The 14,904-nt window shown below is 44.7% G+C and overlaps 1 protein-coding gene and 2 non-coding genes across 3 annotated transcripts in view; all 3 read right to left on the bottom strand.

Moving 5' to 3' along the window:
- The window catches only part of NOP58 (NOP58 ribonucleoprotein), a 32,917-nt gene extending 22,510 nt beyond the window's left edge, over positions 1 to 10,407 (bottom strand). The window contains exons 1-3 of the mRNA XM_058664866.1: positions 10,298 to 10,407; positions 3,146 to 3,222; positions 851 to 903 (exon numbers count right to left, since the gene is read on the bottom strand). Coding sequence (XP_058520849.1) covers positions 851 to 903; positions 3,146 to 3,222; positions 10,298 to 10,342 — 175 coding nt within the window. The 5' untranslated portion in view covers positions 10,343 to 10,407. The remainder of the gene's footprint in view (positions 1 to 850; positions 904 to 3,145; positions 3,223 to 10,297) is intronic.
- LOC118757965 (small nucleolar RNA SNORD70) lies at positions 661 to 747 on the bottom strand. Its single transcript, XR_004995466.2, has one exon. It is a non-coding gene; the product is annotated as a small nucleolar RNA SNORD70 (small nucleolar RNA).
- On the bottom strand, positions 1,309 to 1,396 carry LOC118757966 (small nucleolar RNA SNORD70). The gene has a single exon (XR_004995467.2). It is a non-coding gene; the product is annotated as a small nucleolar RNA SNORD70 (small nucleolar RNA).
- Positions 10,408 to 14,904: the final 4,497 nt, after the last annotated feature.

Genomic DNA, 14,904 nt, shown 5'->3' with positions numbered 1-14,904 from the left:
TACGTTCAGCCGATCCCTCTGCTAAGGCGCATTAGTGTTCCAGAATATTTAGCTGGATTTCCAGTCTTCACACCAGAAACTATAATCCCTCCCCATGGATGGACACAATTACTTGCATTTGTCAAAATCTTGGCTAGTTTAAAATAAGTCTTCCTCATAGTTTTTTATTTTCAAGTTACACTACCAACTAACTGGTCTGTGATGCAGAATTTAAGAAACCAAGAAGGTGATAATTTGGATTTTATATCTGTCCTTGCTATTTTATCCCACACTTGGTCTACTGTAATCAATTATAAATCTAGCTGAAGGATAAACAATCACATCCTTTCAGATCAACAAAATTCTTGAGCTTTTCAGCAGCTTTGTATTAAAATAGCATCCAGACAATCAACTAAAAGCACTTCTTTTAGTTTCCTTTTTATTATTGATTTTTCTCAGCTAACGTTTTTCAATTGTGACTATAGCGTTTCTCAACTATCCTCCTGGACTCCAATGACAAGAGAGCCGTGTACTTGCCCACATTACCTTGGTCCCTTGTAGAAGAGCTTTTACTGAATTTTGCTTCAGCATTATCCTATTGGTTTCCACAGGGAGATCAAATTAACCACTGCTCACCTCTCATCACATGAGGGAAAACAGCCCTATGGTGAAAAAAGCTAACTCAATGTTGTCTCAGTGGTAGTGACGAATTTGAGTCAGATCACTTAAATTCAGTTCCATTGAGAATGCATCATTGACAACATTGAGTAAGATTAACTAAGGTAACTGAATCAAACACCGTTCAACAAGCATTCCAATCACCGATTTTCAAAAGCAAAACAAAGCAAAAAGCTCTAATCTTTAATTTTACCTGCTAAGGCTTCTGCTGTATCCTGAAATTTCTCAAAATGTTTTAGCTTTACTCTAAAATTAAAAAGAGAAAGAACCAAGTTATGGGCATACATTGATTTCTGCAAAAGCTACCTAGCTGGAAAAGCAGTGTTGAATGTTTTTCAAAGCACATACCATTAAAGAAACCTGTCTATCTTTGGTTGTCAGGGCAAGGTTACAATTTTTTCATAACATGACCAAGTTTTTCAAATGTTAGGCCAGTAATGTCTGAACAAGTTTGCAAGTAACTTAGGTCAAAAGTAAGAAACACACAGAGGAGTTTTAACATACAGCATAAAATTCACCCAAGTGTGTGGGGGGGATATATATACATACATATACAGAGAGAGAGAGAGAGAGAGAGAGAGAGAAAGATCAGATCCTGTTAACCCCTTTTATTCCTGAAATGTTAAGTTCATGGCAACATTTCCCAGTTAATTCATTGCTGTCTCAGTGGTAGTGACGAATTTGCTTGAGTCAGATCACCTGGATTCAGTTCCAACAATACATCATCGACAACAATGAATCAAATTAACCCAACAAAGCACGTAACTCTTTCAAAAAAAGAACTTGGCCAGTGGGAGACGGTCTGTATTCCTGGGCACCTGCCACCTACATGGAAGACTGGACAGAACTCCAGGCTCCTGGCTTTGACTTGGTCAGTCCCAGCCATTGCAGTCATGTGGGAAGGAAATCAGACAACAGAATATCTAACTCAGCCTTTTAAACAATCATAATAAAAGAAAAACTAGTCTTTTATTTGCTAAGTATTGTGTTATTTTTTAACACGGTTTCCTTGAGCCCAGCGCAGTAGCTCAGTGACTACAGTCCTTTGCATTTCCAGCTTCCCATATGAGCACCAATTTGTATTCTGGCTGCTCCATTTCCCATCCAGTTCACTGCTGTGGCCTGGGAAAGCAGAGTAGGACGGACTAAACCTTGGGACCCTTGCACACAGGAGGGAGACTTGGAAGAAACTCCTTGCTCCTGGCTTTGGATTGGCTCAACTCTGGCCGTTGCAGCTACTTTGGTAGTGAACCAGCAGATTCTTTCTCTTTGCCTCTCCTTTACTCTGTAAATCTGGCTTTGCAATAAAGCTTCTTAAAAAATAACAAAGTTTTCTTAAGTAGTATGGAAGAACAGGGGTGGTTCCTTAAGTAACACACTTATAAATACAGTTTTGGGAAAAATAGTGAGTCCATCATTTCCACCTTTTTTAAAAAGATTTATTCATTTTATTACAGCCAGATATACACAGAGAGAGGAGAGACAGAGAGGAAGATCTTCCGTCCGATGATTCACTTCCCAAGTGAGGCGCAACAGGCCGATGTGCGCCGATCCGAAGCCGGGAACCAGGAACCTCTTCCGGGTCTCCCACGCGGGTGCAGGGTCCCAATGCTTTGGGCCGTCCTCGACTGCTTTCCCAGGCCACAAGCAGAGAGCTGGATGGGAAGTGGAGCTGCCGGGATTAGAACCGGCGTCCATATGGGATCCCGGGGCTTTCAAGGTGAGGAATTTAGCCGCTAGGCCACGCCACCGGGCCCCGTTTCCACCTTTTGACAATGGGTTGAAAGTTCGTTCAACTCCCTACTTGTATCAGCAACATCACCGCTGATGTATTTAGGCTCTTGTAGAGCATTTAACTGTGCAAATGCTACAATTCCATGTTTTTGTTTCTATAGTTGGCTTTGTTTGCCATTTCTTTGGGTTTAACACTCCCCACGAGATTAAGAATCCTTCTACTTTAGTGTTATCAGGTTAATTATCAAACACTCCCTGGCATCCATGAACATAATTAGATATGGATCTCTCCCAAACAACAAGCATCAAGGAGATCAGCCAGGGCCTCACGGACAGACCACATTCACCAAATGAGCTAATTCAACTGTTCAGCTAAGTCAGCTATCTCCCACCACTCAAGGCATAGCCTGGGCATCAAAGTTACACCGCATCTAATGTCAAAGACAAACTCCCACATCCTGCTAGTTCTCTTATAACACAGAATAGCAGAGAGCACAAACCATCCCATGCTTTGGATAATTAACTACCTTTCAAGGAGAAGTTATACTTAACTCCTAATCTGTGCTTGCAAATCTCCTATAAAATAGGAATGCTGGGGTGCTGTTCAATCCTGCATGCAACTAACAAAATTATTAGAAATACTCTATGTCACACATGAAATATCTATAATTATAACAGTATTTTCCTTGAAACAGTAAAAAAAAATGCAAGACAAATAACCTTTTACTAAATTATTATTTTCAAGATTACGTACATTTTATTTGCTTTTTCTGGAGTTTCAAATTCTTTCCACAAACTGTCAACCTCCTGAAGTTTCTTCTCATTTAGAACCTGTGGTAAAAAAAGATAGAGTGTGATTTAAACAACAAAGTCACTTAACTCCTCAAGTACAACCATACAGGCAAAATGGAGTGGTAAGCTATTTTTCTCACTGAAACAGAAAGCTAGTTTTTTCATCTATCTATACCATCAATTCTAAGATACAAAAGATAACAGGGTGGTGCTTGCATTGTAAAGGTCAGGCCCTACATCTGACCCAAACCCAGCCACTGCAGCTGCTTGGCGAGTGAACCAGGCGATGATAAACCTCCCTCGTCCCTCCTCTCCAACTCTATCCTTGAGAAAAAGGGGATAGGGCCCGGCGAAATAGCGTAGTGGTTAAGGTCCTCGCCTTGAACGTGCCAGGATCCCATATGGGCGCCGGTTCTAATCCCGGCAGCTCCACTTCCCATCCAGCTCCCTGCTGATGGCCTGGGAAAGCAGTTGATGACGGCCCAAAGCTTTGGGAGCCTGCACCCGCGTGGGAGACCTGGAAGAGCCCCTGGCTCCTGGCTTCGGATTGGCTGAGTTCTGGCCGTTGCGGCCACTTGGAGAGTGAACCATCAGATGGAAGATCTTCCTCTCTCTGTCTCTGCTTCTCTCTGTATGTCCACCTTTCCAATAAAAATAAATAAATTTATTTTTTAAAAAAGAGGGGATAGCTAATCAATCATTCCTTGTCATTAACCTGTAGGTATAGATCTTTCAAGACTCTTGGGATGTCTGTAGTAACATTTGATGCAAATCGCATTTATCAGAAGTGTATTTTAGAGGGCTTAACCACCTAGAATTGTAATGTAGAATAGTCATTACCAATATTTAAAATATTTCTATTTTTTTAATGTTTCAGAAAATACTTCGTATATGCATATATATTATTTCTGTAGAAAAAGTTACTGGAAGTAGAATTAATACTCTAGGATTTGCATAATTTGTGTTGACAGATACTATCAACTACTTTTTCCAAAAAATAAAAGACTGTACATTTATTTGAAAGGTAAAGAGTGAGTGTGTGGGGCCCGGCAGCGTGGCCCAGCGGCTAAAGTCCTCGCCTTGAATGCGCCAGGATCCCATATGGGCGCCGGTTCTAATCCGGGCAGCTCCACTTCCCATCCAGCTCTCTGCTTGTGTCCTGGGAAGGCAGTTGAGGACGGCCCAATGTATTGGGACCCTGCACCCGTGTGGGAGACCCGAAGAGGTTCCAGGTTCCCGGCTTCGGATCGGCGCAGTACCGGCCCGTTGCGGCTCACTTGGGGAGTGAATCATCGAACGGAAGATCTTCCTCTGTCTCTCCTCCTCTGTATATCTGACTTTGTAATAAAAATAAATTAATCTTTTTTAAAAAAAAGAGTGAGTATGTGTACACCTGACTGACTCACTCTCCAAAAAACCACAATGGATGGGCTCAGCTCTGGCCACTCAGGGAGTGAACCACAGATGGAAGATCTTTGCCTCTCTTTCTCTGTAAATATGACTTTCCAATAAAGATAAATTAAAAAAATTTTTTTTTGAATTCTCATTGTTCTCTACACCCTTATCAACCCACCTGAGATTAGTCAAATGTCCAAAATGCAACCAATCCTAAAATGCACCCACCCTATATATTTACCACATCTGAATCTCAAATGTCTTGTTTTAAAACATTTATTTTCATTTGAAAGACAGATTTACAGAGAGCAGATACAGATCTTCTGTCCTCAGGTTCACTGCCCAAATGGCCACAATGACCACAGCTGAGCCAGTCTGAAGCCAGGAGCCAGGAGCTTCTTCTGGGTCTTCTACACAGGTGGCAGCGGCCCAATGCTTTGGGCCATCCACTATTGCTTTTCCGGGCTACACACAGGGAGCTGGATGGGAAGCGGCACAGCCAGGACACAAACCAGAGCCCATGTGGGAAGTTGGCACTTACAGGAAGAGGATTAGACAGTTGAGGCACTGCACACCCCCATGCCTTAAAACTGACGGCAGGCTGAACTGGCACATAAAATTTAATGACACGAAGCATGCACAAGCACTAAGCTTATCTCAAAAATCAAACAATTAATTAAAAACAACACCTTGTAGATAAACACCCTTATATCATAGAACACATAAAAATATTTATTATCTCCTTGTAGTCTAATACATTCTTTTGCAATGATAGGAATTCTATATTGCAAGGTGTAGAAAACCTTTAGTTTACCAAATGAGTAAAGAATGTGTTTTGTCTAAATCTGATCCCATATATTTACACAACTAGAAAAGCTTATCAAAAAAACCAAACGTGCCCAGCACAGTAGCCTAGCTGCTAATGTCCTCACTTTACACACATTAGAATGGGTGACCATTCTAATCTCAGTGGCCCTGCTTCCCATCCAGCTCCCTGCTTGTGGCCTGGGAAAGCAGTTGAGGACGGCCCAAAGCCTTGGGACCCTGCACCCCTATGGTAGATCTAGAAGAAGCTCCTGGCTTCTGATCCATGCAGCACCGGCTATTGAGGCTGCTTGGAGAGTGAATCATCAGATGGAAGATCTCTCTCTCCTCCTCTCTGTATATCTGACTTTCCAATAAAAATGAATAAATCTTCAACAAAGAAATAAAAAAAAGAATGGAATAAACAACTGTTAAGCATTGTACAGGGCATCAAAATATATAAGCTAATAACAGCGATGAAGTTTTAGAATCTAATGATATATTTGTAATTATTAACCTTCTGAAACTAAAGTTAAAATAGCAAAGGAAATGCCAGAAAATCACGGTGTTTCAGCCCATCTGAAGGTCTTTTAAACCTTCCTTATGACAAACAAAACAAAACCAAGCTGCAATATTTTGGAAAGAACATTAATGTCAGAGGCAGTCACAACAAAACGAGATACCACCACACCTTCTGTTTTACAGTTATCTATAGATTTTTCTAATACTCAGCTTTTTATTTGAAAGGCATAGTAAAGGAGAGGAAGAGGCAAATAGAGAAAGAGCAGAGATGTCTACCAAAATGATCTCAAAAACTAGGGCCGGAAGCCAAGAGCTGGAACTCAAGATCCCAAGCACTCTATCTTCTGCCACTTTTCAGGGCGCATTATCAGAGAGCTGGATGAGAGGTGGCGCACCCGGACCACTAACATTTTTATTTACAGATTTTCTGACAGGAACCTTGGAAGCATTTATGTACAAAACGTAATTCTGAATTTTATAACTTTAAGGGGCAAGTGTTGTGGCACACCATATCACACTGCTTATGTGGCAACTGCTCCACTGTTGTTCCAGCTAATAGCCAGGAAACAGCAAATGGCCCAAGTGCTGGGGTGCCTGTATTCATGTGGAAGACCTGGAAGAAGCTCCTAGCTCCTGTCTTTGACCTGGTCTAGCTCTGGACATTGTGGCCATTTGGAGAGTGACTAGCAGGTAAAGATCTCCCTCTCGGGCTTGGCAGCGTGGCCTAGTGGCTAAGGTCCTCGCCTTGATCCCATATGGCCGCTGGTTCTAATCCCGGCAGCTTCACTTCCTCTCTGTCTCTCCTCCTCTCAGTATATCTGACTTTGTAATAAAAATAAAATAAATCTTTAAAAAAAAAAAAAAAAAAAAAAAAGATCTCCCTCTCTATCTGTAAATTTTTTTTAAAGATTTATTTATTTTTATTGCAAAGTCAGACACAGAGAGGAGAGGCAGAGAGGAAGATCTTCAGTCCAATGATTCACTCCCCCAGTGACAGCAACGGCCTGTGCTGCGCCGATCCAAAGCCAGGAGCCAGGAACCTCCTCCAGGTCTCCCACACGGGGGCAGGGTTCCAAGGCCACAAGCAGGGAGCTGGATGGGAAGTGAGGCTGCCAGGACACACCTGGTATGTGTAAGGCGAGGACTTTAGCTGTACCAGGCCCCAATGTCTTCCTTAAAAAAAAAAAAAAAAATCATTCATTTATTTTTAGTTGCAAAGGCAGATTTACAGTGAGAAGGAGAGACAGAAAGATCTTCCATCCACTGGCCAAATATCTTCCATTCACTCCCCAAGTGGCCACAAAGGCCAGAGCTGAACTAACTCAAGCCCGGAGCCAGGAGCTTCCTTGGGGTTACCCATCTGGGTGCAGGGTTCCAAGGCTTTGGGCCGCCCTCTACTGCCTTCACAGGTCACAAGCAGGGAGCTGGATGAGAAGTGGAGTAGCCGGGATACAAATCAGCACCCATATGGGATCCTGGTGGTTTCAAGGAAGGATTCAGGGACTAGGCCACCACACTGAACACAGCTTTTATATTACTGGCTGGTTTCAAATCATGTCTGTATTTCACACATACTTAATATTATACAGATAGGATTAAATGCTGTAATTTGCTTCACAAGCATGCAGTGTGGGATAGGAGAGTTCTAACACTGAAGTAGATCGGAATAGGAGTGAGCAGCACACAGGGGTTGGCTACAGTGAGAAACAAACCCTCCAATCTGTAGCAAAAAGAGCCCCAACCTACCACATACCAAAAAACATCTGCCTAATCTCATTTTAATGGGTTACCTAGGATTTTGTTTTATTCAAACTGTTAATGTTGAAATTTTACTTCAGACAGAAGGGACAAGTAATGTTTTCTGAAACTTATCTGAGCATGAATAAATGAACAGTTTAAAACGTGAACTGCCAAAAAAAAAAAACCCAACCCTGTAAGAGATTAACTTCAAAAGCATTAAGTGGAAAAAAAAAATTTACTACAAAAAACTAAAATACCACTAACATGAAACTTCTAGAACAAAATTATAGAAAAAGCTGAGGTATCGCACTAAGCCTCTGCCTGCAGTTCTGGCATCAGCACCCCTTATAGCTGCAGGTGTGTCTCAACTGTTCCATCTCTGATCCAGCTCTCTCTGATGGCCTGGGAAAGCAGAGGACGGCTCAAGTTCCTGCACCCATATGGGAGACCTAGAAAAACCTCCCAGTGTCAAACCAGCCCACCTCCAGCCCTTGTGGCCATTTCAGGAGTGAACCTGTGGGCGGAATACCTACCTACCTACCTACCTCTCTAAATCTGGCTTTCCAATTAAAAAAAAAAAAAAACTGGATCGTAAAACTGACTGCAAAATTGTACAAATCTTGCTAAAACATGAGGTGAGTTACACAGCATGTAATATCCTGCTCAATAATCAAGTTAAATATGAATATTTGACATACACATCAATTCAATTATTCCAAACTGTGAGAAAAAGGAACAACGTTATTACACAGCCACTCTGCACAGTAAGATTTAAATGAGTTGAAATCTGGATCTGGCATGGTGGCCTCGCAGCCGCACATGCCAGGATCCCTTATAGGCGCCGGTTCTAATCCTGGCATCCCCGCTTCCCATCCAGCTCCCTGCTTGTGGCCTGGGAAAGCAGTTGAGGACAGCCCAGGGCCTTGGGACCCTGCCCCCCTGTGGGAGACTTGGAAAAGGCTCCAGGCTACTGGCTTCGGATTGGTGCAGCTCTGGCCATTACAGCCATTTGGGGAATTAACTAGTGTATTGAAAATCCGTCTTTCTTACTGCCTTTCAAATAGTCACATGAATCAATCTTTAAAAACAAACAAACAAAAAAACTGGTTTCCACAGCCATACCAGCCACATTTGCAGGGCAAATAACTGTATGTGGCTAGTGCTGCCAAACTACAGTTGGAAGTCTGGCATGAACAATGAAGGCTGTCTTGATCTTAGACTATGTGTCATAACATGACACAGGCTAAGTTTATGAAATGTGATGAAAAGTAACTGACAGTTCCTTCACCTATTGTTTTCCCATTGTAACATACAATCCTGCCAGTGAACAATAAAATTTTAGTCTCATTTTTTGAATCATTATAACCATGTAGGTATACTGGATCCTAATTAGAGGTGAAAAAAAGCACTCTCAAACAATGTTTTTCATGCTACCAATATAATATGATATGTGCATTTCAAACTATGAGAAGGGAAGCTAATCATCTTGTACAATAGGTTCACTTCCATCTGCTTTAACTCACACACTGTCACATTTATGTTTCTAAATGTACTGTTGTTTTTCATAACATCCCCCAACCACTACCATCTAATCCTAAAACACTGTGTCTATTTACTCAGCAAGCATTAACATCAACTCCAATTATACATCAATCAACATTTCGGTATTGAAATGCAACTCATCCAATATCAGATGTTACATAAACAATTCCTAATTTTGAACAGTAACGTGTTGATCAGTAACAACGATGAAAGTTATAATGAAAAAAATCATTGATATATCCCGACTCAAAATACTGACAGACCACACCGGCTCACAGAATATGCAGAATCCTACATCATCAGGCAAAATTCCCGAAAACTGGAAAAAAGTGAAATACACGAGCTGCAGAGTTCTAAAAGGAGCTACTGCTGACAGTACCTTAAAGCTGCCAACACCGTTAATAACGGGTTTCAAGCCCCGGAAAGATAGGCAAGGCTGCCTCCTAATCTCGGATACCTCAACGCACTACAGGAAGAACCCGGGGTCCGGCCATTGCGTGGCTGAATCCTTAAGCTAATTCCAAACTTCCCCTAAGGAAACAACCAAATCTCAAATCGTTACCGCCAGCCCCGATTCCTCCCCTAGATTTCCAATCTGAAACATCGAACTGCCTGATGTACATGCTGCATTCTACCGTCCAAGCTTCCCACAGCCCCAGTCCTACGTCCGCGGGATCTCCCACAACACCTTCGCTCCATCACCTTAGTACTTCTCAGTTCCACCTTCGAAATCCCTCTACCAGCTTCCTTCCCCCACCAGCCCCAAGGCTCAGCAAGTGGACCCTGCCACATTCGCGCAATCACGTCCTTCCTTCCAGTCTCGGTCCCCGCCTAATCCAGCGTCCCTAGGAAGAAGGCACGCTCTACCAGCTCCATCTGAGAAGTTCTCGATCGGTCTTCACAGGTGAACCGAGCCAACAAACCCTGGGACGCAGACACGCCGGGGCCACGTGCTCACCTAGCGGCGCCCGCTGACCTGTCCACATGCAGAGCCGGGGACCCACCAGGCACCCGTGCGACCCTAGGCAGTTCCACCCTCCCCTGGGGGCACCCTCTCCTCTCCCTGTCCAAACGGGCCTCCCCCGCCCCCACGGTTCATCGCCCACCTTACCTTAAAGATGGCGTAGCCGACCGACGTCTCAAACAGCACCAACATGGTGAAGTCGGCTCAGGGGGCCGCACGGCCCGTCACACCACGATATCGACGAACAAAGACGAACAAAGAAGCCCGCTGGGCCGCGGCGGGCAAAACGCGAAGGCGCACGTCTTCCCCACAAGAATCACACCGCGTAGCCCTCAGCTGCCACACCGTCCGACATGTGGAACACCAGAACGCGCTTCTCCTTCGCCACGGCTTCTGGGAAGCTGACGTCACTTCCGACAGCAGCCTGAAGCTGAGCGTCCGACCTCTTCCGGAATGTTCCCGCCGAAAGGGGGAGAGTAGGAGCTCCGAAACATCGCGAGATCTCTTAGCGGTGGCCCCGAGTGTTCACGTCGCCCTACCGTGCGCAATAAGGTCGTGGCTGTGGCGGTGTTTGCAAGACATCTTCGTGGATGTCGTCTGTCCGGCCGTACTGATTCTTAACAGAAAATCCACGTCCTGGGATCGAGTGGAAAGGAAATCCTGGGTTGAATAACAGGAAGAAGTGAGGGAAAGGCTCGGCGCGGTAGCGCAGCAAGCTAAGCCCTGTGGTCGCCTGTTCGTGTCCCGGCTGCTCCACTTCCCATCCGGTTCCCTGCTTGTGGACTGAGAAAGAAGGAATGACCCAAGTCCTGGGGACCCTGCACCCGCGTGAGAGACCTGGAAGGAGCTTCTGGCTGCTGGCATCAGACCAGCCTGACCGTAGCGGCCATTTGGGGAGTGGATCTGTGGGAAGCAGATTTCTTGTCTTTCTCTCCTGTAAAATCTGCCTTTCAAGTAAAAATAAATAGGTTAGGGGCTCGGCAGCGTGGCCTAGTGGCTAAGGTCCTCGCCTTGATCCCATATGGCCGCTGGTTCTAATCCCGGCAGTTCCACTTCCTCTTACTTTGTAATTAAAATAAAATAAATCTTTAAAAAAAAAATAAATAGGTTAGTTAAATTAATAAAAATACGTTTTAAAAGGGGAAGGAAACTAACATGTTAAGGAGCAGGGTAGGAATTAACTTAAGTATGTGAGGGGAGCTATAGAAACAAAATGGGAATTTTTGAGTACCTGAATGAATTAAGAAATGAAGAGGCAGACTGTGGAGCTGGACCAGCATTTGTGCTCAAAAGGATTGCTCATGTTCTAGAACCATGTTAAGATGGATCCCACCCTGCTCCAAGGGTAGTGTGTGTCCAGGACCCTGTGCTAGTCATGTCCTGTTTCTCTTTCATGTCTCTGTTTCTCTCTTTCTGTAGCACTCTCTTTCAAACAAAACTCTACAGTCTAAAGCAGGCTTGGCTCTTAGTTCTTTATAAAGCTGTCTGCCTGATCTGTTAGGTGTATTTATATATAGGTATATATCACCTATATAGACAGACATTTTTATTTATTTAAAATATTTTTATTGCAAAGGCAGATTTAGAGAGAGGAGAGGCAGAGAGAAAGATCTCCCATCTGCTGGTTCACTCCCTAAATGTCTGCAATAGCTGGAACCTATATGGGATGCCTGCACTTGAAAGCAGAAGACCAGTTAAGAAAGGCATCATGCTGGCCCATCAGATATATTCTTTTGGTTAAACTTTTCTGTTCTGGGACCTGGTGTGGTAGCCTCATGGCTTAAGTCCTCACCTTGCATCCACTGGAATCCCATAGGGACACTGGTTCCTGTACCAGCTGCTCTACTTCCCATCCAGTTCCCTGCTTGTGGCCTGGGAAAGCAGTTGAGGACAGTCCAAGGACTTGGGACCCTGAACCCACACGGGAGACCCAGAAGAAGCTCCTGGCTCCTAACTTTGAATTGGCTCAGCTCCAGCTGTTGCAGCCACTTGGGGAGTGAATTAGTGGATGGAAGATCTCTGTCCTCTCTGTATGTCTGATTTTCCAATATAAATAAATAAATAATAAATATTTAAAAGAAAGATTCCTAGTTCGGCCTACACTGAGAAATGGGCACCAGTTAGAGTCCCAGCTACTCCATGTCTGATGCAATTCCCTGCTTATGTTTCTGCGAAAGCAAAAAAGGATGGCCCAGGTGCTTGGGCACCTGCAACCACAAGGGAGAACTACATGTTCTGGCTTTATCTTAACCCAGCCCTGGCTGTTACAGCCATTTGGAGGAATGGACCCACAGATGAAAGATCTCTGTTTCTTGCCTGTAAGATCTATTTCTGTAATTCCACCTTTCAAATAAGTAATTTTATTTAAAGTTTCATTAGCATGTTTGCTGCTACTTTCTGTCTCATGTTTGAAATTCTCTTCTTGTGCAATGACAGCAGCTCTCTGACAGCCAAGGTGTGGAGGGGTCTAGGGTGAAGACAGCAACACGACTGATTACACCTGTAGCTGTAGTCCAGCATGATCGGTAAGACAAGAGAAAGCGATGGTTTAATGGAGAATGGGAATAGATAAATGGAAGAGGAGGATAGATGGTTTTATGACATTGTTTAACTTGAAGACATTTTTCTCTCTAACTTCCTTAACATTTGCTGGTGGGTTGTCTGTATTTTACACTCTCCTGTATCCATATAGAGCATTATGCTGTGCTACTCAAGAAATAGGATCTCATTAAATCTTTAATATGGGAGGGGGGAGGCAGTGACCCACTGCCATGCTCAGATGGCTGTGTGCTCCAGCCAAGGGGAAGAGGTGGGGAACTCATGAGAGCCTGTGGATGAAGGCTTGGGGCCAAGGAGGATAAAGGGTATAGCACTGGTAGGCATGTGGGGACCTGGGAGCTCATCTGCAGGCAGGTGGAGTGAACCTGGTGATTTCCTCATGTGCTTGGTCCTGGGTGAGGTGAGGAGAGGGGAGGGGAGAGCCCCAGGTCAGCACGCTGCTGCTGGTGTGCTGGTGGACCAGGCCTGGAGACTTCAATGGGCTTGGATCTTGGGTGTGTGGAGGGGTAAGGCTCTAGGCCAGCATATGTGCCAGGAGCTTGTGACCCTGGTGTGCGGCAGCACACTGGACCAGCACATCACCCACTGTGCTTCCATAAGCTGGACTGGAGAACGCATAAACTCCTGGTCACAGGAATTGTGGATTGGAGCCTGGTGTAATAACCTAGCAGTTAAAATCCTTGCCTTGCCTCAGACGAAGTTTCTTTGGAGATCTCTTCAACTGAATTGCTAATCTCAGAACCCCAACCATGAAGAGACTATGTCAGCCAATGGGTTCTGGATAGATTTCATCGTGATTGGAACAGCGAGATGGGCAGCAATTCAGACCTGTTGAGCAGGACCCTCGGAGCATGCCCTACATCAGGGACCTGGGATGGGTAGGAGGCTGGGTGGGGCTTCTCCCTTTGTTTCTCCCCTGACCCCATATGCAGGGGAAAAAAATGATTATATTAGTGTGGAAACAATAGTCATACCCACTTTCCTGTAGTTCTTGACGCTTTGTGCCCTAATCAACTATGTAAGATTATAAAATAAATAAAGAAGACAAAGACTGGCTACTAACAACTACAACAACAACAAAAAAACCCTTACCTTGCACATGCCGGGATTCCATATGGGCAGTGGTTCTAATCCCGGCAGACCACTCCCCATCCAGCTCCCTGTTTGTGGTCTGGGAAAGCAGTTGAGGACAGCCCAGAGCCTTTGGACTCCTGGCTTCGGCTCAGCTCCGCTCTGGTTATTGCGGCCGCGTGGGGAATGAATCTGTGGATGGAAGATCTTTCTCTCTGTCTCTCTTCCTCTCTTTTTATCTGACTTTCTGATCAAAAATAAAGTGGAGCCTGTTGTGATAGCATAGCAGTTAGTCATCGCTTTAAATGTGCTGGGATCCCATATGGGTGCTGGTTCTAATCCCGGCAGTCCCACTTCCTATCCAGCTTCCTATCTGTGGTCTGGGAAAGCAGTTGAGGATGACCCAAAAGCCTTGGGACACTGCACCCACGTGGGAGACTCGGAAGAAGCTCCTGGCTCCTGGCTTCGGATTGGCTCAGCTCCAGCCGTTGCGACTGCTTGGGGAGTGAACCGTCAGACAGAAGATCTTCCTCTCTGTCTCTCATCTTCGCTATTTGTCTGCCTTTCCAATAAAAATAAATAAATATATAAAATGAACCTTTAAAAAAAAAAGAATTGTGGATTGATTAGGCAAAGGTGCAAGGGGATATGGGGTAGGGAAGACAATCCTGGGAGTATCTTGTGGGTGAGGAGTAACTCCTGAGGGACTTCCAATGACAAGGCCGCTGTACTTGCAGATAAGTGAGAACACTGAGACCTGGTGGTTTGGAGGGGTGAGACCGGAAGAACTTCATGGGTTAGACCAATGCACCAACCTACATGGGAGACCTGAGCTGAGCTTGTTAGCATGGAACATTGCTAACCACCACACACCAGGCCACACCAGTTACGGCTGAGGGCCTATCTGGCAGGGCTAGATCCCAGTATCTGACAGTGAATGTCAGATCAGGGGACGAACGGGTCACAGTAGGCTGGGACATGACACCAACCAGCACGCAAGAGAACCAGGTCCAGGGATAGATTCTGCGGGAGATACGTAGGCCCAACCCTATGGAATTACAAGTCCCGCTGGTTAGCTTAAGACTTGGGATGGTGATGGGCTGAGCTAGGTGTGACCATGGAAT

Source organism: Ochotona princeps, chromosome 5 (genome assembly GCF_030435755.1).
Source record: "Ochotona princeps isolate mOchPri1 chromosome 5, mOchPri1.hap1, whole genome shotgun sequence".
Lineage (NCBI taxonomy): Eukaryota > Metazoa > Chordata > Mammalia > Lagomorpha > Ochotonidae > Ochotona > Ochotona princeps.
The sequence above is the reverse complement of the archived record's forward strand: the minus strand, read 5'-3'. Positions and strand labels throughout refer to the sequence as shown.